Source organism: Bubalus kerabau, chromosome 18 (genome assembly GCF_029407905.1).
Source record: "Bubalus kerabau isolate K-KA32 ecotype Philippines breed swamp buffalo chromosome 18, PCC_UOA_SB_1v2, whole genome shotgun sequence".
In the NCBI taxonomy this organism is placed as follows: Eukaryota; Metazoa; Chordata; class Mammalia; order Artiodactyla; family Bovidae; genus Bubalus; species Bubalus kerabau.
The window spans coordinates 16,116,627-16,143,803 of NC_073641.1; the positions used below are offsets into that span (position 1 = coordinate 16,116,627).

Here is a 27,177-nt window from a genome sequence, read left to right on the forward strand (position 1 = left end):
TCCTTCTCTTCTTTTCTCAACTATTTGTAAGGCCTCCTCAGACAACCATTTTGCCTTCTTGCATTTCTTTTTCTTGGGGATAGTTTTGGTCACCGCCTCTTGTACATTGTTACAAACCTCCGTCCATAGTTCTTCAGGCACTCTATCTGTCAGATCTAATCCTTTGATCTATTTGTCACTTCCACTATATAATCATAAGGGATTTGATTTAGGTCATACCTGAATGACCTAGTGATTTTCCCTATTTTCTTCAATTTAAGTCTGAATTTTCCAATAAGGAGTTCATGATCTGAGCCACAATCAGCTCCCAGTTTTGTTTTTGCTGACTGTATAGAGCTTCTCCATCTTTGGCTGCAAAGAATATAATTAATCTGATTTCAACATTGACCATCTGGTGATGTCCAAGAGTCATCTCTTGTGTTTTTGGAAGAGGGTGTTTGCTATGACCAGTGTATTCTCTTGACAAAACTCTGTTAGCCTTTGCCCTGCTTCATTTTGTCCTTATATTGCCTAGGTAATTTTGATGTTTCAAATGAGAGAGAATCACTATGGGATTTGAAAATAAAAAAATTTAAATATAAGACAAATTTAAGACTAAATAATTTTTAGCTAGCATGTTCCTGTCTCCAAAGTTTAGACTTTTTTTGACAGTCAAATGAATTTACAACATATTTGAAGTCAAGAAGGTACACATGTATTTTCCAGGCAGTTACAGATGAGGGAATGAAAATAATCTATACTCCTAAGGATAAGTGGTAGATTTCCAGAGTCAGAGACTCTGTACCATGACCCTTTCAGTCCTTTGGGGCTGCATGATCATCTGGCCTCATAAAGTTTTTGAATAAGTTAGCAAACTAACAGAAAGATTAAGCTGACATGTTTGTCACTGTCAAAGCATGATAATTATTAATAATTATTATCAAAATTATCACTCATTTATTTATAGAAGTTTTTATGTAGTAGTGCTGATAACCATTTTTGTATTACATATTTTTAAACTTTTTTATACAGTTTTTTCCTAAGGGAGTTTAAAAAATGATGTTAATCTTTTTCTTTATACCTTCTGAGGTTTTGATCTTGCTTAGAAAAGCCTTTCAATGCCCCAATATTATTTTTTTTTTAAATATTCCCACATTTTCTCCTAGCATTTTATGACTTAACTATATTTACATTTAAATAATTACACATCTGGCATTTATTCTTTTCTCTCCCTTTCTTTAAACTTCGTTTTTATTGAAGTAAGATTCAAATAATATAGAATTCAAACATTTTAAAATGAACAACATAGTGGCATTTAATGCATTCCAAAATATTTTCATCATCCCAGAAACAACCCCATGTCCATTAAGCAGTTACTTTTCATCCCCTAGTCCCTGGCAGCCACCAATTTGCTTTTTGTCCCTATGGATATACCTATTCTAGATATTTCTTGTAAATAGAAGAGTAAAATAGGTGATCTTTTCTGTCTAGCTTCTTCCACTTAGTGCAGTTTTCTTTTTTTTAGTTTCATCCTCATTGAGTCATGTATAGTACTTCATTCTTTTCTATGGCTGAATTTTATTCCATTGTCTTGTATATGCCCCAATTTGTTTATCCCGTCATTCATTGATGGACATTTGGGTTGTTTCCACCTTTGGCTATTGAGAATTACTACTATAAGCTTGTGTATACAAATATTTGAGTACTAATTTTCATTTCTTTTGGATATATACCTAGGAATGGAGTTGTGATAGCTATTCTTATATAAAGAATGAGATGAATTTGCATTTTTTTTTTTTTTTTTGCCTACTAGTCTTCTGCCTTAGTTCCATTTCTTGTTTTCTTTCCTCTACCAATTTAGGATGCTTCCTTTGTTATACATTAACTCCCTATTGTACTTGTGTTTATTTCTTAGCTGTCCATTTTGTTCTATTTTTCTGTCCATCTGTGTGCCAGACCACAGGTTGCCCCACCCCTGTATTTGTATAATTACTGTTTTAACATTCGGACAGGAAAATCTGCTCCTCACCCCTACTTCCATCCTTTAGTCATAATTTCCCTTGCTTGTTCCATATTTTTATTCTTTCAGATAAGCCTTTCATTCTTTTCTATCAATAACATTATAAATACTCAATATCTTCTTGACATTCACGTGGAAAATTACTATTTTAAATTGCACTTAAGAAAATGGTCAAGAATCCCATGTCTAAATGAAAATGGATATTCATTGTACACTTCAGTGCAGTTATTATTCAGTTACATTGTAGTGAATGAAGTTTCAGATTTTAGCTAAAGTGTTTTGGTTTATTTTTTTAATTTTTTTTTTAGCTTTAAAATCTGAAGGGGATGATTACTATATTAATGGTGCCTGGACTATTGACTGGCCGAGGAAATTTGATGTTGCTGGGACAGCTTTTCACTATAAGAGACCAACTGATGAACCAGAATCCTTAGAAGCTTTAGGTCCCACCTCGGAAAATCTCATTGTCATGGTAAATAAGCCTTTGCCATTTCATTTCTCCTTTGAGGTAGGACGGGGCAGGTTTTATTATCTGAAATTAAAGTGATGAAATTAAAGTAAATAATGGTAAAATGCCCAAAGGTGAAAAAAATCTGTGTAAAGTTGAGACTGTGCTGCTCTTTTCATGTGACTGATCTTTTCAATGCCTGCTTGAATAATATTTGTATAACCAAACAAGGCAAATGAGAGAAATGGCTCCAAATTACCCATGAAAATGGAAGGAGAATATTCAGTATAAGTACATGTATTCTAAAAGTTGTCTTAAATTTCCCTTAAGACTTAGGTTATGACATTTTCTTCTTCAAAAGAAATAATAAATATCTGAATAAAGGCTCATTGTATTTTAATTATCTTCACCAGTTGTTTTCAATGGCAGGTTCTGCTTCAGGAACAGAATTTGGGAATTAGGTATAAATTCAATGTTCCCATCACCCGGACGGGCAGTGGAGACAATGAAGTTGGCTTTACATGGAATCATCAGCCTTGGTCAGAATGCTCGGCTACTTGTGCTGGAGGTAAGACACCCACTAGGCAGCCCACCCAGAGGGCAGGATGGAAAGCAAAACATTCTGAGCTATGCTTTGTGTTTGCTAAAGAAGCTAATTGGAAACATTTCTTGCAGGTTTGCTTCAAGCTGTAATTTAGCAAAAGAAACTTTGCTTTAATTACATTATATTCCGTTTGTTTTTAACCTCATGTAATTTGTACAGATTTGTTGGTAAAATACATCTTGGCACAATGAGTGTCTCTGCTGGTGCTTCTCCCAAGACTATCTTGAAGGTGGGCTGTTTGCTTTTCGTGAACACTTTCTTGGTAAAGAACATCAAGAGTTTTAAATAAGAAAATGAGTGAGAATCAGACGGCACAGATGCAACATCTTGTAATGGGGGATGAGAATGTATGTCTGTGTGCTTGTATGTTTGTGTTTGTGTGCTTGTGTGTTTCCCACAATCCTATTCAAACTCCCTTCTGCAGCCATCCAAGTTAAGGGGCTATATTCTGGGATACTACAATAATTACTGGTCTGGGTCTCTGGCTTAATGGTGTTTGCAGACCCCATGGTAGTCCCTCAGAGAGGTAGCTGCTAGGCGGTGGTTGGTGATGTGTTGGTTGTCCCATGTGCGTTTTTCATGGGTGCCTTTTCCCCACAATTTACTCTATTCCTAATCCTCCTCCCTCTAGTGGCCACCAATGCAATTCTTTACCTCTGGCTGGGAGAGCAGGACAGTTGGCTTCCTTCAAAGCCAACACCCTTGCTGCTGCATGGACTGGTGAGTAGAAGTGCTGTGCAAGCAGCATCTTCCTTCTCTCTGGAGACTAAATGCATCGCCTCCACCGTACACCTTGATCCTAATAGGCAAGAAAGCAAACGTATCCCTCAGGTCTGTGCTGGACTAGAGCACCTCACCATTCCAAAAGCAAAGGTGAAATTTTGAATAGTGATATATAGAATGGGAGAGATGGAACTAAAGTGAATCATCCCATTTTACCCCATATTCCAATTACCTATTTTTCCTTTCTAAACTACTGAGAAACACAGGCTTTACATGGACTTTATCCTACTAGTCCTGTATTCACTGAATCTCTAAATACTTCTGATTCTCAAAGCTTGAATCAGAGAAATTATTTTTCACAGAAGTGAATAATCACAATAATAGATTCAGTAATTTTAAACTCATATAGAATTAAATCACGGATAAACTCCAACTTCTGTAGTAAGCACTATAGAAAAAAGAAAAAACCAATGAATAATAATAATGTTTTCCTTCTGTGTGAAGTATCATGAAACATGGTTATGTGTAATCTGTGGCATATTTATAAAGATTTCTAATTCCCATCCATTTTATGTGTGAAATGGCTGGTGATTTAGAAAATTTTAAAAACTATAGGGCATTACTACTTCTTTTAATAAAATAAAGAATATTTGAAATGAATCATTCAAGTGAATGCCATTATATTATAGTGGCATTTATACATATATCTTTCTTTGTTTCAATTAAATTCCTTTTTATTTAATCCATAAATTAACTTTCCCCTTTTCACATACCAAAAAGAAATCTTCATGATAACAGTAAATACATAATTCAGGCCCTGAGGTAAGGTGGGATAAACTTATTAAAGAAGTGTCAAAAAAATTTAAGTTTAGGAAATCTAATGAAGTTTAAATGTCGAGGTTGATTATCTCAGAGAAGAGAAGGCTGAGGGAAAGTATATTAGTTTCTTCAAGTATGTGACAGAATGTTGAATGGGAAATTCTTAGTACCTATTCATCTTTGTACTGACAATTGCTATATTTGGGGATGGTTTAGATACAGTCTTGTCTGAGGCCAAGGAGGGATTAAGTAAATTCTCAATGTTCCTTCTAACTCTGATTCTTTTGTTCAGAAAGGAGATAGTCCAACAAAAAAGGGGACTTAATTTAGGAGAGAAACTATGATTTTATTAAAGTAAAGAAATATGAAAAATCTGAATGTGTGTTATTCTTTTCCATGACCCTAGTATTGAGAAATCACAATAGAAGATAGACTTCTTGTGCTAGGAGATAAAACAAAAGAAAAACGAGGAGGAAGCAAAACCATTGAAAAAAGAATTTTCTCCTTGTTATTTGTACTTTTTTCTTGTCTTGTGGAGCTACCATCCTAGATATTTGAGGTGGTTCTGGAAACTAAAATTCTGCTCAGTTATGAGCGACAAGCCTTTAAAAGGCCATTCCCTTCTTTGGAAGAGAGATGTACAGTGTTTGAAAATTGGCAGGCATAGTGTGATGAGCTGTTATTTCTTGGTAAGTAGTTTGCAAAGTGTGGTCACCAGACCAGCAGTATCAGTGTTACCTGAGAATTAATGAGAAATGCTAATTTGGGACCCATCTCAGACCTACCAAATAGCATCTCTCTGGATGGGGCCTCAAACTCTGTTTTAACAAGTTCTCCGAGTGATTCTGATACTCACTCAAATTTCAGTACCACTGGTCCTAGTTCACAGAGAATCTGAAACCTAGCGCTCTAGACACATAGAATTCACATCCTCATCACTGAAGTCTATGCATCTCACTAGATTCATTTTGCATCTAAAACAATTTCTGGAAAATACTAGGAACTCAGGAAATGTTTATAGTAAATGAATGAGCAAAAGAAGTGAATTACTTTTGGCAATTTTATATTTATGTTATTCTTTCCAGTGGGGGAAATTAAAGTTTGGAATTGCTATTTTTCTTGTAAGGTGGAACAAAGCAATTGCTAGAGAAAGACAGTATAATTTTGATTATAGTCTTTTGTTTGAATAGGTTGAAAATATTTCCTAGAATATAGAGTACAGATATCAATTATTAGAGTTATTCTTCCTACACATAACCCCACCTTTAACCCTAGGTTCTTTAAATATTGGAGGCTTAGGATTGAGGGAAGGAAAATCCTTTATGGCTCCAGGAATCTTGATCAAAGAAAGAACCAGAGTCATATGCTCAGTGATGGTAAATGGAACTTCATCTATAGTTAAGGAGTCTTTCAGGGAAAGTCATTTCTTCTCAGTTTCACGCAGAAGCTAAAGATGAATACTAAACATGAATTTTTAATTGGGATACTCTATGCTCATCTTTACAAGATGGTGCTAGGTATCTTGAGAGTGCCAAAACTTTTTAAAATGTAAAACAAAGGAACAGGAACAATCTCAAAGAACTTTTTATTGCAATCTCATGACTCGTCAGTGTTCTCACCTATGCTATCCTGCATATGTCTAATTAATAGCAAGACCTTTGGACTTTGAGTTTGGGAGCAATGTTGGTATTTTTGCTAATGAAATCTTTCAAGATAAGAAGTTTTGAGACTGTTTTTCTGTTGCTTAGCAGACACAATGACAAATCTAAGACTGCAGGAAACATTACTGGTGATTCAGTCCAAGAAATGGTCTTTTCTCTGAGTCAGTGGTGACACACTTCCTTAGCCTGAATAAAAGCATTGAGATGCTGTGGGGTGTTGTCTTCAGGATAAATGTGATTTCTAAGATACAGTTGTGACTCTTCCTCTCTGAGAGAATTAAAACTTGACTATTTTCTGAACCATTGTTATTCCCACTATTGTGGGAATTCCTTATCCAAAGTATTGTATACTCTGTAATTAATCTGACTTCTAAACTTATATACTACTATTGTATTCATGATTAACGTGTTAATTGATAAAGCTTGGCCAGGTAGTGAGAATTGTACTATTTTAAAATACAAAACTTTAGGAGTTTTTTAAGTAGCAATTTATGATGATATACCTTTTCTATGACTTTTAAACATTTAAATAATAAATAACATTTCTTATTTAAATATTTGCTCAGACGGTAAAGAATCCGCCTGTAATGCAAGAGACCTGGGTTCCATCCCTGGATTGGGAAGATCCCCTGGAAGAGGGCATGGCAACCCACTCCAGTATTCTTGCCTGAAGAATTCCCATAGACAGAGGAGCCTGGTGGGCTGCAGTCCATGGGGTCACGAAGAGTCAGATACGACTGAGCCACTAAGCACACACAATAAATAATATATATTATCTTTTGGTTTTAGTTGTATATACTCTCTTTTTACTGATGTTTGGGTAGATGTATGGTTTTCAAGTTGTAGCATGCATCAGAATCACCTGGAAGGCTTGTTCAAACAAGATGGCTGGATTCTGCCTCCAGTTTCTGATTTGGTAGGCCTGAGGCAGACTCCAAGAATTTGCATTTCTAACAAATTTTCAACTGATGCTGGTAATACCAGCATCCACTGGTATCAGTGAACCATACTTTAAGAAATCATACTTCAAGAAACATTGGACTAGATGCTTAGATTTTATAAAGTAAATTATTAAAACAAACTGATAAATCTTTTAGATAATAATCCATATTATAGTTGTAATCACATTACAACTAATCTTTTTAATGATAAATGGTTCTAGCTCATCTGTGTAATAACAAATAAAATTTTACAGTTTTATGAAACATTTTTTGGTGCCCTGTTTCATTTGCTCATTCTAAATAGCACCAGGAGATAGGCATTGCTATTGTTATTCTTCTTCTACAGGTAAAACTCAAGTAACTTGCTGAAATCAAGACTTCAAACTAGTGATTTTCTAAATGTAGCATTTTCTCTTATAATAAAAATGGTCCTTTACCTTGAACAGAGCTTTTTCATCAGTTGACATTATCAGTAGAGCAACAGGCCTACCTTTGCATGAAATGTTCCCTTGGTGTCTCTTAATTTCCTATTCTATTATTTTCCTCTATTTTTCTGCATTATTCACTGAATAAGGCTTTCTTACCTCTCCTTGTTATTCTTTGGAACTCTGCATTCAATTGGGTATATGTTTCACTTTCTCCTTTGGCTTTTACTTCTCCTCTTTTCTCAGCTATTTATAAGGCCTCCTCAGACAACCATCTTGCCTTCTTGCATTTCTTTTTCTTGGGGATAGTTTTGGTCACCACCTCTTGTACAATGTTATGAACCTCCGTCCATAGCTCTTCAGGCACTCTATCTATCAGATCTAATCCCTTGAATCTATTTGCCATTTCCAGTGTGTAATCATAAGGAATTTGATTTGGGTCATACCTGAATGACCTAGTGGTTTTCCCTATTTTCTTCAATTTAAGTCTGAATTTTGCAATAAGGAGTCAATGATCTGAGCCACAATCAGCTCCCAGTCTTGTTTTTGCTGACCATATAGAGCTTCTCCATCTTCGGCTGCAAAGAATATAATCAATTTGATTTCAATGTTGACTGTCTGATGATGTCCATGTGTAGAGTCATCTCTCATGTTGTTGGAAGAGGGTGTTTGCTATGACCAGTGTATTCTCTTGATAAAACTCTGTTAGCCTTTACCCTGCTTCATTTTGCCCTCCAAACAGGCCAGATTTGCCTGTTACTCCAGGTGTCTCTTGACTTCCTACTTTTGAGTTCCAATCCCCTATGATGAAAAGGACATCTTTTTTTGTTGTTAGTTCTAGAAGGTCTTGTAGGTCTTCATAGAACCATTCAACTTCAGCTTCTTTGGCATTAGTGGTTGGGGCATAGACTTGGATGACTGTGATGTTGAATGGTTTACCTTGGAAATGACCAGAGATCATTCTGTCATTTTTGAGAGTGCACCCAAGTACTGCATTTCAGACTCTTTGGTTGACTGTGAGGACTATTCCATTTCTTCTAAGGGATTCTTGTGTACGGTAGTGAATACAATGGTCATCTGAATTAAACTTGCCCATTCCTGTCCATTTTAGTTCACTGATTCCTAAAATGTTGATGTTCATTCTTGCCATCTGTTTGACCACATTCAATTTACCTTGATTCATGGACCTAACATTCCAAGTTCCAATGCAATTTTGTTCTTTACAGCATTGGACTTCATTTTTATCACCAGACTCAATATTGTTTCCACTTTGGCTCAACCTCTTCATTCTTTCTGAAGCTATTTCTCCACTCTTCTCCAGTAGCATATTGAATACCTACCAACCTGGAGAGCTCATCTTCCAGTGTCATATCTTTTCACCTTTTCATACTATTCATGTGGTTCCCGAGACAAGAATACTGAAGTGATTTGCCATTCCCTCCTCCAGTGGACCGCGTTTTGTCAGAACTCTCCACCATGACCTGTCTTTGGTGGCCCTGCACAGCATGGCTCATAGTTTCATTGAGTTAGACAAGGCTGTGATCCATGTGAGCATTTTGGTTAGTTTTCTGTATTGTGGTTTTTGTTCTGGAGGCTGACTCATTGGAAAAGACCCTGATGCTGGGAAGGATTGAGGGCAGGAGGAGAAGGAGGTGACAGAGGATGAGATGGTTGGATGGCATCACTGACTCAATGGACATGAGTTTGAGCAAACTCCAGGAGACAGTGAAGGACAGGAAAGTCTGGCTGCTACAGTCCATGGGGTCACAAAGAGTCAGACATGACTTAGTAACTAAACAACAGTAGAGCAACGTGATATATTCCCCACTAATAATTTCTCCTTTACTAGCTTGAAATTTCATTTTTTCAAATGTTTTTCCTAAAGCAGTGATTCTCAGCTTTGACTGTTCATTGGAATCACTTAGGGAGCTTTAAACAACTTTGACACTCGGTCCTGCCCCCGATATTCCTATCTAATTGTTTAGGAATATTGTCTGGGCATCAAATTTTTAAAAGCTCTATTGGTAAGTCTAATGTGTAGCCATGGTTAAGTACTGCCTTTGAGGCTGATTGAAGGTTTAGTTAGTCTTCAAACTGCATTCAGATGCAAACACCTCTCGAAGCATTACTTATATCTCTGTTACTAATTGGCTAGTAGTTGAATGCAAAGGTTAATGAGCTTTTGGTATAAGTATCTGGGGTGGAAAAGTAGCTAGAGGCATCAGAGAAGGGAATGAAAAGAGTGGTAGAATACTAATTAATTTTGCAATTTTGTTTAGTGTGGTCATTGTCCTTGGACTTTTCTTTAGAAAGCTTATTGTAGTTTATTTACATGCTTACTTCTTTACCTAATAAATCATTTATAAGCCTCTAAATAATGCTTTTAAAACTGACTGAAATTGTGTTAAATATCTTATTTTGGCCTTTTGGCTAACTAAGATCAAGTGAAATTATACTAAATAGATTTTCCAAAACCCTTTCTTCTCATTTCAAGTTTCTGTGGTACTTAGGGAGCTAAAATGAATAAGTGATATTTGGCCAAACTAATACAATTATGTAAAGTTTAAAAATAAAATAAAAAATAAAAAAAATAAAATGAATAAGTGATATATATATACTCAACCAACTTTAATTTAGACGCACAAGTCAGAATATGAGGCCCTTGTTTTAACATTTATGAAGAACTGATAACAAACTTTTTTTTCTCTTTGTGACTAAAAGTTCTAATCAGAGAAGGCCTTTTAAATTGTTTTAGGAAATTGTTGTTTTTGTTAGGGAATGAATTTTTGCAAAATGCAGCAGTATTCACGATAATTTCCTCCCCTATCTTTCTAGATGTACTCTCATTTCCCACTATTCAAACCAGTCCCTTTACACCTCACCCCCCAAGTACTCCTCTTATTTAATACAACCCTTAGACTTTAAAGCTTCCCTGCTTGCAATGCGGGAGACCCGGTTCGATCCCTGGGTCAGGTAGTCCCCCTGGAGGAGGAAATGACAACCTGCTCCAGTATTCTTGCCTGGGAAATCCCATGGACAGAGGAGCATAGTGGTCTATAGTCCGTGGGTCACAAAGAGTCGGACAGGACTGAGAAACTAACAAAGACTTTAAAGCAAAGCATTCCAAAACCAATTAACAGAGTTGATGCTGTACTGTTGTACCTGTTCTGTTACAAAAGAAATCTTAAGGATGCTTTAGTTGTGCCAAGAAAGGTCAGTAATACATATGTATTTTAATGTATTAGTTTTACATTTCAGAGAAGGCAATGGCACTCCACTCCAGTACTCTTGCCTGGAAAATCCCATGGATGGAGGAGCCTCATGGGCTGCAGTCCATGGGGTCGTTAGGAGTCGGAACGACTGAGCGACTTCACTTTCACTTTTCACTTTCATGCATTGGAGAAGGAAATGGCAAGCCACTCCAGTGTTCTTGCCTGGAGAATCCCAGGGACGGGGGAGCCTGGTGGGCTGCCGTCTTTGGGGTCGCACAGAGTCAGACACAACTGAAGCGACTTAGCCGCAGCAGCAGCAGCAGCAGGAGCAGCAGTTTTACATTTAGACTCTAAATACACAGTCTTTGTCCTGCAATCAGTGTCTATTGACACTTCTGATTACTTTCTCCAAATTGTTTTTTCTAGGCTTTTCAATTTCTTTCTCTTTGTATTGAAGTACAAAAATTATATACCAGTTTGGTCAGGTTTCTGCTGACAAAGGCATCTCTCTCTTCTAGCCATTCATTACTTAGCAGCTCAGGGGAAAAAAAGAAAAAGATAAGCTAAAGTTATGCTTAGATGGAGGACTGGAAGAGGGAGACAGATTTATGTTTAGAGGCAATTTTGATTTTGTTTGATGATCAAAGAGCACAGATTTTTCTTATACAATGGAGTGTTTAAGGAATGTTTCTGATCAGTTGTCTTTGGCTATTTAAAATGTTATCAGTTTTTCTTTTACATTTACATAGTCTGTTTAATTTTATTTTATATTTGATGCCTAAATTTTATATAGATGCTTATTTTACTTGTTATTCTTTTTCCTCCCTGGATATCATCTTAAGCTTAATGTGTGTGTGTGTGTGTGTGTGTGTGTGTGTGCGTGAATAGCATATAAATTTTAAAAAGAAATTCTATGTTTTTCCTCTTTCTAAGACAGATTTTTTAATTTTACTCTGTGGTTTTACCTGGCTCACCTAGATTCTTGTATGTATTGGAACTGGTTTCTACTTTTTAAGATTTTTAAGATGCTTTACATAGTTTCCAGTTACTAGTTTGTATTTCCTGATTTAGGGTCATATTTTTCACACCGCACTGTGGTTCCCCAGGACTCTACAGCACACTCACAGAGGCACTACTGATATTGTACATTTTCAATGCAAACACAATGACATGGGTCATACACTACACAAATTATTACTTTTGAGTTGTTTGGACCTAACTATTTAATAAGTGAAGCTCTTATTTTTTTCTTCCTGGCAGAGCTGTGAAAAAATTACTGGGACACTAACGGTGCTATGAACCAAGAAAATTTGAGACCTCTTGATTTAAACTAAAATGAGTATCAGTAAAGTTGAACAAAAATTAGTCACCTCACTTCCTTTCAGTAGATGGTGAATTTTATTTCATAAGAAGAAAAAATGTGAAAAACTCCTTATTCAGGGTCTTAGTGATGTTCAGTATAAAAATGGAGATTCGTATGCACTTTCATTAAGAACCTAGAGATTTTGAATAGTATGTAAATTTCTCCTTCATATCTATATTATTTCTTCTGATGTGCCCTGCTTGAACATGTTTCCTTCCTCTGTTTCTGTTAGTTCAGTTTCAAGTGATTAAAACAAAAGAAAAGAAAGGACGAAAGGGAAAAGAAAAAAAAAAAACTATATATTTAAAAGAGCCCCAGTAGCAAATTCTTCTTTGCAATTTACTACCTAACAAGTTATGTAATAATATACACTATTCTATTTACTAATAATAGACTTTTCAGATTGCTTTAGTGAATCTTTCATACAGATTACCTGGTCCCTTTAGAAAGTTAGATATTTCTACGTTGTTTCTATAGAAGCACTTAATGTTATGTATTTTATTGTTTTCAAGAATAATGCAACACAACCATAATTGTGCACTTAGAAATAAAATAAATCCATTCTAAAATAACAATTTTGAAAAGTAATTATTAGAAAAATATAATGCAATCCTTATGCCAGTATAATATCTGGCTGAAAGAGACCAGCTCTCAAAGGACTAGATAAAACAGAGGCAAATGCTTTATATATTCACAGATGTCCTTTTAATTTCTTTGCTGATTCTGTTAGTGATGTTAAATATGCCTAAGATATTTAACATCACTAATAATGTTCATTTGACATTATTAGTGAACTAACAATATGCTTCATGCAAACAAGGGTTTTGAAACTTGACTTTTATAGACCTAGTAAATAATTGGAGAAGGAAATGGCAACCCACACCAGAGTTCTTACCTGGAGAACCCCAGGGACAGCAGAGCCTGGTGGGCTGGTGTCTATGGGGTCGCACAGAGTCAGACACGACTAAAGCAACTTAGCAGCAGTAGCAGCAGCAGCAAAGATAATAATGACTAACACTTGTATTGCAGCTTATAAATGACACATACACTGTAACTTGGAAACAAACTCAAAGTGGATGGGGTCCTAAAATGAAACAGAGGAGAACAAAATTCAATTATTTTTCGAGTTTCAAGATAGACTTGACTGGAATGAAGTGTGAAAGACATTAATAAGTCAATAATTGTTTTCTTCCCTTTGCTTTAGAAATTACCATTCATAAGTTACTTTCAGAGTTAAGTAAAAGATAAGAGATGGAAATTTTAGTTTGAATAATTAAAAGCATATTAGTCATTGTCATTTCTTTCCCTTTGAAGAAATATAGTTATATAATTAGTTTTTAGGAAAAATCCCCTATAAAAGATATTTTCTGTTTAAGGTTGTATTGTGTACTGTTTGAAACTACGAGGGTCCTCTTACATTTGGTTCCTTTATATACCAAACTTAGACATAAAGCACATCACTGTGATACTTTTAATGACACAAGGCCTTTGTAAAAAGTGACTTGAGTTTACAAGGAATTAAAGATTTGCATGAGCTTTGTTCGTTATTCCCTAATTTTCGCTTTGCTCTTTGAAAACTAAAATATTTGTTAGACTAGACAATAGTCTGTCATTGTACTGACTGTGGCATTACCCTAGTCACTCTTTCTCATCATCCCCTTCTTTCAATTAACTTTCAATGTTGAGAAGGAAGTGTACACTTTAACATATGGGGTTAGTTGTACCAGGCTCATAGCAGGGCACTTGTGAACATCACAGCTCCTAAAAGCCTATGCTATGTAGAGGAGAGTGAAAAAGCTGGCTTAAAACTCAGAGTTCAAAAAATGAAGATCATGGCATTCAGCCTCATCACTTCATGGCAAATAGATGGGGAAACAATGGAAATAGTGACAGACTTTATTTTCTTGGGCTCCAAAATAACTGTAGATGATGACTGCAGCCATGAAATTCAAAGATGCTTGCTCCGTGGAAGAAAAGCTATGACAAGCCTAGACAGCATATTAAAAAGCAGAGACATCACTTTGCCGACAAAAGTCTGTCTAGTCAAAGCTATGGTTTTTCCGTTAGTCATGTATGGATGTGAGAGTTGGACCGTAAAGAAGGCTGAGCACTGAAGAATCAATGCTTTTGAATTGTGGTGTTGGAGAAGACTCTTGAGAGTCCCTTGGACTGCAAGGAGATCAAACCAGTCAACCCTAAAGGAAATCAATCCTGAATGTTCACTGGAGGGACTGATGCTGAGGCTGAAGTTCCAATACTTAGGTCAGCTGATGCGAAGAGCTGACTCATTGGAAAAGACCCTGATGCTGGGAAAGACTGAAGCAGAAGGAGAAGGGGACGACAGAGAACAAGATTTTTAGATGGCATCACCAACTCGATGGACATGAGTTTCAGCAAGCTCCAGGAGTTGGTGATGGACAGGGAAGCCTGGTGTACTACATGCAGTCCATGGGGTCGCAAAGAGCTGTACATCACTGAGCAAATGAGCAACAAATGTTGCCATCGACTGCACTTAGCTCAGTTCTCATGTAACATGCCCTTCACAAGAGTATTCCACTAGGTAAACTCATACTCTTGGCTGATTCACAGTTCTGAAAGCCAGTATGTTTTTTCTTTTATTTCTCTATTTCTATTTATCATTTTCCTTATATGGCTTCTTCTATGGAATATACATTCTAAAAAATTCTTTGAATTCTACTCTGTATTTTCAATATAATTTAAGCTTTCTAACTTCTTGTAAAAAATCTTGCATATGCAAGTTTAGTTTTAGAATCTGACATTTTTTACTGTTTACCCTTGCATACTGTGGCTTGCGTTTTCTCTAATGTTAAGATTTATAACTGAGGGAAAGAAGTCTCTGCTAACCTAAAATATTCCTCCTAATGCTGTTTTCCTTCCTCTTTCATTTTGTTTCTCTTGCTTTAGAGATTGTGTTCTTCCTTAACATAAATAGGGCCTGCATATATATTTACTCACTGAAAAACTTGGGTAGGGCTGAAAGCAATGTTTGAGTGCATTCCTGTTGTATTAATGATCTATGTATCACGGGTCATGTTTCACTTCACAGAAATTTTGTCCCGAATCTCATTTTTGACCGTCATAACATTATGCATGTTTACAAGGTATTATGAATAAAATACTTTTGGGAAAAAAATAAAGCTTCTTATAATGATAAGCATTATCACAATTTTATAGGATTTTATGATATTACTACTCCCATTTTTTTATGTAAACAAAATTAAGACTTTATTTTAAAAACGTACAGCTTGTTTATGATTGTGTCCTTGTTATAATTTAAATCTGAAATATTTGCTCTTTGGTTCCAAGAAAAGGATTTTACATATAATTAAAGAAAAGCTTTTTTATTTGGTAAATAAGTAAAAGAAGCTCAAAATCATCTTATACTCTAGCATCATTCCTCTAAGATTTTTAATGAAATACCCAAAACAATAAACTCCTACTAAAGTTCATGGAAATACCTTTTTAGTATAATATGCGTTAATTCTTTATATTAGGAAACTTGCCTCTCATAAAGTCTTTTATTTCTAGGGTTCTGCCTCTTGACATGTCTGACTCCTTTGATACATACCTCACACTGCTAAGAACTGAGACATTTAAACAACTCAAAACCAAATGGAATCTATCAAATGCTGTTCTCCAGACTTATATTCTGTAGAATACAGGGGAAAAGCAGACATAGAAGGGGGAAAAATGGAAAATTGAATTGTGGGGGAAAAAAAGAAAAGCCAACTTTCATAGAATTTTGGATCTGAAAGAAACATTAGAAATCATTTAATTTTTTTAATCTCATTATACAAAGGAGAATAAAAACTTGCCTTAGACCGTTTACCTACACTGCTAGAACTCAAAAAAAGGTGGTAACTAAACATGGCAGAAATTGGACTGAGAAAAAAATATCATAAAAAGATAAAGTGAAAGGAGATAACCACATAGACATTTGGCTATGAGAATTCTTAAGATCCACGAATATCAAAGAAAAAGGAATCAGACAGCAGCTTAACAAAATGAGAGGACTATAAAATTAACAATATTAGGTCTGAAAAGGCATGATCTTATTAGATAAGGTAGTTTCCATAATATAATGGTAATTGCCTTATCCTCTCCCTTCCTTATTAACGTAATCTCATTGAAGTCAAATCTGTCTCACTCATTTTCCCCCTTATAGAATATCCATGACTTAGACTTAGTAGGAATTCAATGAGTTAAGTTAGATTCTTTCCATGGAAGAGATTACTGTTAATTTGTAATGAGTAGTAGGAATTCCCTCTAAGGATAATATGATTTCCAATAAACACAGTATTTGTATGCTCCACCTTATCTAACCATCACTAAACACAGTTGCTCTAGAAAAATAAATATTTTTAGAGCCTCATTTTCCTTTTCTTAATCCTGCTGTCTTAGGATGTTTAATTTTCCTCAAGATAGAAGGGAAGACACTGGAAAGAGAGAGAAAGGAAACCTTTGGAAGATAAAAAACTAGCACGAGGCTTTTCAGAAGAAGGAAACAATTGGGTGGAGCTGATTGGTACCCTGATGCCAGCTGTTAGATCCAAGGCAGATGGGCTTTGCTCTGCCCTACAAATGCTTATGTCTGGCCAATAATCACAGCACAGCAGCCAGATTCCAGCTGTGAAAGGCAGAGCAGAGAGACATTTTTTTTTTCCTGGCACTTGTTGCTCTCTGGATGCTATCTGCACTAAAGATTTAGATTAAATTAATATTGTTGGCCATATGTTCTGTATACTGTGGTTATATAGTGTTGTCTTGGTTGCTAGCTACTTTGGATGCTGTGGTTAAGCAAATTGTTGCCTTAGCCACCAACCACATTTTTACTATAAGCTCTGACTTACTAACCTCCCCCCTCTTCTTCAGAAAAACTATTTCTTGGGTAAATACGATGTGCTTTGCCACTAGATTAAATTATCTAAGTGTTGATTAGCCCATCAATCCTAAAGTTGCACTTTTTCTCTTATACTCACATGTAGTTATAGACTACACACTTACCAATTGAATGGTCTAGAACTGAAATGCTGGTTCTTATGAGTAGATTTGAGAAGACCTAAAATATCTTTCTCTTGCCCTTAACGTCTCTTCCATCCTTCTTAGTTTAATAAATGTCATTCTTTTAAGTGAAATTCAAGTGGTAATTTGATGCCAAAATGATGAATTGCCCTGTTCAGTTCAGTTCAGTATCTCAGTCGTGTCTGACTCTTTGCAACCCCATGTACTGCAGCACACCAGGCTTCCCTGTCCATTACCAACTCCCAGAGCTTGCTCAAACTCATGTCCATCGAGTCGGCGATGCCATCCAACCATCTCATCCTCTGTCATCCCATTTCCCCTGCCTTCAATCTTTCCCGTCATCAGGGTCTTTCCAATGAGTCAGTTCTTTGCATCAGGTAGCCAAAGGATTGGAGCTTCAGCTTCATCATCAGTCCTTCCAATGAATATTAGGGATTGATTTCCTTTAGGATTGACTGGTTTGATCTTGCAGTCCAAGGGACTCTCAAGAGTCTTCTCCAACACCACAGTTCAAAAATATCAATTCTTTGGCGCTCAGCTTTCTTTATGGTCCAACTCTCACATCCATACGTGACTACTGAAAAAACCATAGCTTTGACTAGACAGATCTTTGTCGGCAAAGTAATGTCTCTTGCTTTTTAATATGCTGTCTAGGTTGGTCATAGCTTTTCTTTCAAGGAGCAAGCGTCTTTTAATTTTATGGCTGCCTCACCATCTACAGTGATTTTGGAGCCCAAGAAAATAAAGTCTGCCACTATTGCCATTGTTTCCCTATCTATTTGCCTTGAAGTAATGGGACTGGATGCCAGATCTTAGTTTGTTGATTATGGCATTTGAAAACAATGCCCTGAGAAAAGCAATAAATTGCTAAATATTTTTACACATGTATGTATAAAGTGATTTAATTATCTGAAAGAGAGATGGGACATGAGAACTCTGAGCAGCTTATAAGAGGAATAGAAGAGGGACTGAAAAGGATGCAAGAAATGAAAAGGAGGAAAGTTCTCTAAAGTCTTCACTCAGGGTTGGCCCTATGACTGCAACTGCTGAGCAAAAGACCCTGTATTCTTGAACCATCACCATTTCCTAGAATAAGCACAGAAGATGAAGGATTCCATCCAGGACTTCTTGCTCATTTTCCTGTGGTATATGCTATTTCAAAATACTAAATGCCATTTCTTCATGTGTACCTTGAGCAGTGATTCAAGCTGTGTACTCCTTCCTCCTATTGGACAACATAACTTTTGATAGGCAAGTAGATCATCTGTAACCTTTAACTATTGGCAGAAATGAAATAAAAGATCTGTCAAATTTAAGCTTCCAAGCTAAAAATAAAGGTTATGTTTCTGTGTTAAGAAGCATGTTTGCTGTTCTGTAGCTCAAATGGTAAAGAACCTTCCTTCAACGCAGGACACCCAGGTTTGATTCCTGGGTCAGGAAGATCCTCTGGTGAAGGGAATGGCAATCCACTCCAGTATTCTTGCCTGGAGAATGAACAGAGGAGCCTGGAGGGCTACAATCTATGGAATTGCAGAGTTGGACACGACTGAGCAACTAACACTACTACTACTACTACTAATCAAAATGATAAACAAATTAAAAGACTCTAAACAAGATACACTCATTTTAGAGAGTTTAGAGTAAATGCATATTGGTAGTGATATCTTTGTACTTAAATTTAGTAATATGAAAGCAGCAAAGTTTTTTTGTTTTTACAAGGAAGAGGAATTGCATTTAAAAACAGAATTAGGTATAGAATTTGCATGCCTGTAACTTCAGGTGTTTAAGAATAAAATATAATTAGTGCAGTTTTAAGTCTGACCAATTAAATTCTGCTGAACATCTGAATAGCTCCAGACGATATGGGCACTAAACCACCAGAATTTTATTTTTGATTAGGCATATACTGACTGGTCATACAGATATTTTATGTTTTGGGTTATAAACTATACGTCTTTAGATTTGAAAGCATAGTAGTTTTGTGTAACCAGATGTAATTATTCCCAAAAAGGTTTAAATCAATTTCTTAGCAATGTTTTACAGATTACTTTAAAAGAAGCTATGTACAAGAGGGTTAATCATATAAAAAGATTCTAAACTCAATCATTTCTCTTGTTGACTTAGTTTAGATTATTTCCAGTTGATTTAAATTTTCTAACGCTAAAAGCTGCATTTTCCTTAATCCATAAGTATGTATTGAAAAATCCATTCAGTTAAGTGCATTGCCTTAGAGAGTTACTCGGTTGCTACTGACTTAAATAGAAAAAAAAATCTGTAAACCTACCAAGTGTGGGGGGTATAAGTTGGAAGATTTGTGCTGTTGAAGGAAGATAGTTCAGCATTTTAGGAAGATTTGGAATAGATTACTGGTATAGTCAGTTCTTGACTGTGAAATACCACACTGTCTAATGTGACATTTTAGAAGAAAATAAAAGATGAATGCAAGGAAAATGTATCTTTGTAAAACAGTTATTTCAGCTGCTTATTCAAGAACTTTAATTTTTGCTTCATAAAAAATAGCATTCTGAAATTATTAAACTGAAATGCACCCCTAAATATTCTAAATTCTAGTTGTTAAGAAATTAGATATGAGAAAATTAAGTCAATTTGTAATTCTTCACACTTAGCTCAGTATCACATAAAGAAGTACAGTGCCTTGTATTCAGTAATTATTCTCTGTTGACTGAATGAATGGATGAGTGAAAGAATGAATGACCCACTAACCATGTTTAGCTGGCATTTTTAGTTTGTGTACTATTAATTTTAACTACTGGATCCCACCAAAGAATAAAATAGCCTTAAAAATAAAGATCCAAAGCAAAGATATGAGATTGTGGATAATTTTTATTTTGCTCTTTCTGGTTTTGTGTATTTTCCAAATTTTTAACAATTAATGTTATGTAGCTGAATTTTTTCAAGATCATACATGGATAGAATTTATCTTAAAATCAAGTGTAAATCTTACCTCTAATAACTAGTATCTCATCTGTGATTCAAATTGCAGAGGCCTTGCTTTTATAATTAAGGGTACTTTTAAAAACTAATATCATTATAACCAAACAACATTTCTAAGATTTTTTAAGGAAATAGAATTTTATCTTAACCTGTAGAAACTGAATTGATATTTCTGCCACTGATATCAAGCAATATCAGTCCCATTTTGTAGTGTTGAAAATGTTTATCCTCCCTCAATAAACATAAAATTAAATTAAAATTAAAAGCTTATGCTTTTCTGAAAAACACCCAAGGTACTAGATTGAATGACAACTTTCTTATTGCGAGTATAATCGTATTTTTTAAATTATTAAACATATTTATAAAAATTAATTAAAGTTGTAAGTCCTTCGTGTAAGTGGGTATTTTGTGTCTCCCCACTTCAAGTATAATCATATTTGAATGACTTTTTAAAAATAACCATGCTAACCTATAAAAACAATTCCCTGCTCTTCCTGATAGGAACAAAGTATTGAAGCCGGGCGGATATATATTCTGAGCCATTGTGGCATTTGGTAGTTGAATCCGATGACTAATAATAGAGATTTTTGTCTAGGTGAATCACATGGACTTAGTTATCTGCCCACTGGGATGACACAATGAGGAGCTATCTGGTAAATATTGTGGAACATCTGTGAATGGGTCAAAGATATGCCTACTGTGAATCATTCTTCCCTCAAAAATCTTAAGTTTAATAGTAAAAAAATTCCAAACTGTTGTTGCATAAACTGAGATGTTTGGCCTCTTCAATGGGTTGGGAAGGAATGAATACAACACATACTCTGAGACATTTTGCCAGTAAGTTGTTTGGCTGTGCTTTAAAGCTCTAAATTTAGGAAAACCAAGAAACTTGTTGAAGATGATTAGTGAGAACCACTGCAAGTAATCAAATACATCTTTAACTGCTCACCACCATTATGGAGACTATGGGACTTAATGGTTTTCCCTATCAGGGAAATAGATTTCCTATCTTCAAATTCACAGGGCTTAGTTAAAAGTGTGCAAAGCCTGACAGCTGTGGCACCCCCATCTGCAGAGGTCTCATGCGTGTAAGGGAGCTTGAGGAAGCGTTTAGTGCATACCTCTTTAGGTGACAGTTTGCTTCATCGAATGGTCCTGTTTCACATTGATTTCTCTAATCTGGGGTCAAACTCTTTTCTTTAGAGCACTGTAGAAGCAACTGAGAAAAAAAGAAAAACTGAAAGTTTATTTAGGTTTAGCCTGGTATGAAGCTGTAGTTTCCTGGATACTGCTAATGCTGCTTTTACAACTGGTTCTGGGTAATTTAGCCTACCTGGTTATAGAAATGAGGTGGGTGGTTAGCGGGGGTAACTTAGTTTGTGCTTTTATTTTTAGTTCTGGGAGTAAGCTACTACCCCCATAAGATCTGAAATATTTAGCATTGTCTTGTAGATTGACTTTTCTCTGAGACTTTGATAAACTGTATCTTTGCTTCTTTTGATTCTTCCCCACTGAAGAGAAAATGAATCTGCACAAAGTCTATTTCCAGGCATGCTTACAAATAAGAGTGTGTTTGTGTGTGTCCTTGTATTTTGTGAAATGTGAGCAAGTTGTGGTGGATATCTTTGCCAAAAATAATGAACATATTTAGAATTTTACAACTTTTATGAGAATATTTTTAGCTGTGGCAAACAAGTTATATAGACCAATATTTAAGGATGAAAAGTATTCTGTAAGTTAATATTTGATGGAATCTGTATATATCTGTTTGATGATGGTGTGATCAACAAGGCCAACTCTACAAAAGCAAACCGATTACTTAATGGGTTGCAGTTCAAAGAGGCTCACTGCTGTCTTTAAATTCTAGACTTTGTGGACTTTCAGAGAAATAAACCTTTTTTAAATGGAAGGGATAAAAATGAAATGTGTGAATGTTATGTGTTCCTAACAAAGACTAAATTGATTGGATTTGTCCTACAAAATATTAAAATGTAAATTTGTCCCTAATGTTTTGTTTTTAAATAGATCTACAACCATTGTTTTGCATTGAAATGTATATTCATACACTTTATCTGATGATATTTTGAGAAAATAAAGTTTCTTTTTTTAAAGGAAAGCATGAAGAAGAATATACATATGGATATACCAATTGTTTAAAATTACCAATAGTTTCTTTTCTGAACTTGAAAACAGTTATGTTTCTAAGTATGAGAACAGTGATTTTGCCTAAATTTGCAATATAATGACCAAGACTTCTCTCCTTTTTAGAGAAGCAGTCAAGTATTCTGGAACAGATAAGACAGCATGGATCCAGTGAGGTTGATTCCCCACAGAGGAAAGCTATGCATACCTAACTTACTGGAAGGTAAACTACTCTTCAATTAATGATGTCCTCCTTTTCTCAAGGTGTCCAAAGACAGGAGGTGGTCTGTAAAAGGTTGGATGACAACTCCATTGTCCAGAACAATTACTGTGACCCTGATAGTAAGCCACCTGAAAATCAAAGAACCTGCAACACTGAGCCCTGCCCACCTGAGTAAGTAAGAGAAGTGAGAAATATTTTCAAGTGCAAAGAGAAAAACTTTAGATATTCTTATCTGGAAACATACATTCATATGATATTCATAAATTAAGCTAAGAAAATCAAGTAAAACATCACAGAGGGTAGGATTTTTATTCCTATTTATTCACAAAATTTAGTAAGTAACCTCTTTAGAGTAGGGGTTTAATCTACTGATTAATCTACTGTCCGACTCTTTGCAACCCCATGAATTGCAGCATGCCAGCTTCCCTGTCCATCACCAACTCCCAGAGTTCACTCAAACCCATGTCCATTGAATCGGACAGTAGATTAATCAGTAGATTAATTAGTAGATTAATCCTGGCATAGTGCTGGCAGTTGTCATATTTCCTTAATTCTAAAGCACATATCTTTTGCATTTTAACATCTCTGAAATTAGATTCATTTTGCAATTGATGGTGTCTTAAAATAATAATCAGCATTATTTTTGTTTAATGGTATATAAAATAATGATATCTTAGATTCATTAAACTATAAAAGATTGGCATGCAATCCTATCTTTTCTAGATATTTATCTTAAAGGCTTAAAGACTTTTTTAGTTGTTTAGAAATATTCGGTAATGGAATATCAGTGCTTTAATTTGCTGACCCAGTTTTAAATTCTGTCATCCTAAAGCATCTTGTCTTCTAAGTGTTGAGCACAGGCATAGAAGTGTACTTCAGGCCCTTTCCATTGATTAATGTAGCAATTACAACTCACTATAAAGGGAGGCAGAAGAAGAGAGCCCATCCATCTTAATGATGACTTTTAAAAAATTCAAAAATATGAGACACGCTGTCAGTGGCCACACTCTATAATATGAGAGAAAGGTTTTTTGATTGAGCAAAAGGCAATAATTATGTGCAAAAAACAAAGATAATGATTTAATCCTTGTCTTGTATGGAAGACAGAACATGTATGGAAGGCATTTCATTCTTGTTTGAGAAATCAGAGTAACCATTATCCCAAGGTTAGCTAATTATTCCCAACATGAAATTGATTAAAAAAAAAAAAAGAAAGTAGGCAAAGAAATTTATGTATTCCAGGCTCTCTAGAACTGAAAAGGGAAATTCTATAACAAAGTAATTCTTTCTCTAAAAGTAAGAGTCACAAAAATCTGAGACTTAAAATGGATAAAGAATTCTGGCCCCTTGAGAGTCCCTTGGACTGCAAGGAGGTCCAACCAGTCCATCCTAAAGGAAATCAGTCCTAGGTGTTTAAGGAGGGACTGATGCTAAAGCTGAAACTCCAATACTTTGGCCACCTCATGTGAAGAGTTGACTCATTGGAAAAGACCCTGATGCTGGGAGGGATTGGGGGCAGGAGGAGGAGGGGACGACAGAGGATGAGATGGTTAGATGGCATCACCGACTCAATGGACATGGGTTTGAGTGAACTCTGGGAGTTGGTGATGGACAGAGAGGCTGGCATGCTGCAATTCATGGGGTCGCAAAGAGTCAGACACGACTGAGCAACTAAACTGAACTGAACTGAATATGGTTTAATCTATGGCATAGACAGAAAGCAAAGAAGAACTAAAGAGCCTCTTGATGAAGGTGAAAGAGGAGAGTGAAAAAGCTGGCTTAAAACTCAACATTCAATCTTTCTCTATGTTGTTTCCTATTTTATTTATTTTTAATTTAATTTTAATTTTTTTCATTTATATATTTTTATTTTTTTAATTAATTTATTTTATTTGGAGGCTAATTACTTTACATTATTGCAGTGGGTTTTATCATACACTGACATGACATACATGTCATGGTTTTTGCCATATCTATGACGTAATACCGGAGAAGGCAACGGCACCCCACTCTAGTACTCTTGCCAGGAAAATCCCATGGATGGAGGAGCTTGGTGGGCTGCAGTCCATGGGGCCACTAAGAGTCAGACACGACTGAAGCAACTTAGCAGCAGCAGCATGACATAACAGATAGAAAATTTTTTAAATAAATAAATAAAATCTGTTTTTAAGAGCACTACACATTGCTCATTTTTTGAAAAAACAAACAAACAACATTCAAAAAATGAAGATCATCACATCTAGTCCCATCACTTCATGGTAAATAGATGGAGAAACAATGGAAACAGTGACAGACTTTATTTTCTTGGGCTCCAAAATCACTGTAGATGGTGATTGCAATCACAAAATTAAAAGGTGCTTGCTCCTTGGAAGAAAAGGTATGACAGACCTGAACAGCATATTAAAAAGCAGAGACATTGCTCTGCCAACAAAGGACCATCTAGTCAGAGCTATGGTTTTCCAGTAGTCACATATGGATGTGAGAGTTGGACCATAATGAAGGCTGAGCACCGAAGAATTGATGTTTTTGTACTGTGGTGTTGGAAAGACTTGAGAGTCCCTTGGACTTCAAGGAGATCAAGCCAGTGTTAGGAAATCAGTCCTGAAGATTCATTGGAAGGACTGATGCTGAAGCTGAAACTCCAATACTTTGGCCACCTGATGTGAAGAGCCAACTCTTCAGAAAAGACCCTGATGCTGGGAAAGATCGAAGGCAGGAGGAGCAGGGGATAACAGAGGACAAGATGGTTAGATGGCATCCCTAATTCAATGGACATTAGTTTGAGCAAGCACCTGAAGAAGGACATCGGAGCCTGGCATGCTGCAGTCCATGGGGTTGCAAAGACTCAGACATGACTGAGTGACTAAACAACAGCAACAAAATATGGTTAAATCAAGATATACTTGTTGATATTTGTTCCAAAATAATACCTTCTGAACTTTCAATATCCAAAGTCAGTGTCTGCCTGAATGTTTCAATCTTTAAGGGATATACACACCCCTAGTCTCTGGAAAAGTTTCAGTTTAGTTCAGTTCAGTCACTCAGTCGTGTCCGACTCTGCGACCCCATGAAAAGTTTAGTGGCTGCCAAATAAGGAGCACACAGAATCTAGAGTGATAGAAGTTTTTATTCTAAGACTTTTGAAATTTCATGTCTCTTCTTTTTCAAATGTGATCACTATGTAACTAACACCTTAAAATCCAGACATGGGAAAGTATAGAAATACAACCTATGGTATGTATTACAAAGACAAGATATTTAATTATTTTTTATTTTCCTTTCTTCTGCTAATTATTTTTATAAATTTGTCTCAACAGAAAGTGAAAAGCTATATAAAACCAAGTGATGCTCAAAATGCACAAGCTGTTTTTTGACATTTCTAAAGACCTAAGTGTATTTCCATATAAATGTGAGCCTCAACCTAGTTACTTCCCCAGCACTCAGTACTTTTAAATGTAATGTTTATCATGATCAGCCATTCAAGGCATTTGAATGGGCGTGGTCACACTTGTTCTATTTGGGCCTCAGCTTTTTCATTTAATTTCAAATGCATGCTATTCAAGCATCCTTTGAGATTTCAGTGGTTGGTCATTTCATCCAGTATATTACATGCTTGTATATTACATTGGAGTCTTTTTTTAACACTTTAAGGATAATTGACATATTAGAATGAACCTAAACAATTAGAATTGTTTTGTATTTCCCTTTCTTTTGTAGTTCTGAAATAAAAAGTTACTTCTTAACTTTTTTGTTGTTTGGAGGTAAGAGAATGGAATTTGAAAAAGAAAAATCAGTTTTCTTTATTGAAAACAGCTAATATACATATTTAAAATATTCTTTATTAGTGTAGTTTTTCTTGTTAGTTCCTTTTTAATTTTTTCCTTATTTCTTTGAATTCAGACTATGAAAAGGATTTTTTAAATTTAACTTTTTTTTTTTACACCCCAATACAAAATGAATATGGAAATCTTAATAAACTATCCAGAATGGTTATCATATGTAATAAGATTCCCATTACATTGGTATTATAGAGATAAGGCTCACTGAAAGACTACTGAATTCAAAAAGACTTTAAATGAGTGTGGGAGAAAGAAGTTTTTTCAAATGACAGTGTGACAATCGTGTTTGTTTTTTTTTAATACATATTAAAACATAAAATTTCTTAAATACAGATAAATACAAAGAAAAAAATTTAAAAAACACTTAATACTTGTAAGATCAGAGTTAATATTTTTCATCTTTTTCAATGTCTACATTGGCACATGTATGTAACAAAGTGGTATTATATTATTTGGACTTCCTTGGTGGCTCAGTGGTAAAAAAATACACCTGCCAATGCAGGAAATGTGGGTTCAGTCCACGGATCGGGAAGACCCACTGGAGAAAGAAGAGGCAACCCACTCTGCTATTCTTGCCTGAGAAATCCTATGAACAGAGGACTCTGGCAGGCTACATACAGTCCATGGGGTTGCAAAAGGGTCGGACATGACTTAGCGACTAACCAACAGTTATTTATGATGTCTTATAGTCAGTTCTCAGCATATTGAACATTATATTGTTCTGAACATTAAACACCGTCTACAACATTTAGTAGATATGTCATGTTTATTTGAATTGAC

The 27,177-nt window shown here is 35.5% G+C and overlaps 1 protein-coding gene across 1 annotated transcript in view; it reads left to right on the forward strand.

Moving 5' to 3' along the window:
• Positions 1-27,177, forward strand: part of ADAMTS6 (ADAM metallopeptidase with thrombospondin type 1 motif 6) — a 274,203-nt gene that overhangs the window by 208,885 nt on the left and 38,141 nt on the right. The window contains exons 18-20 of the mRNA XM_055554447.1: positions 2,308-2,471; positions 2,877-3,015; positions 22,600-22,729. Of these exons, the coding sequence (XP_055410422.1) occupies positions 2,308-2,471; positions 2,877-3,015; positions 22,600-22,729 (433 nt within the window). The remainder of the gene's footprint in view (positions 1-2,307; positions 2,472-2,876; positions 3,016-22,599; positions 22,730-27,177) is intronic.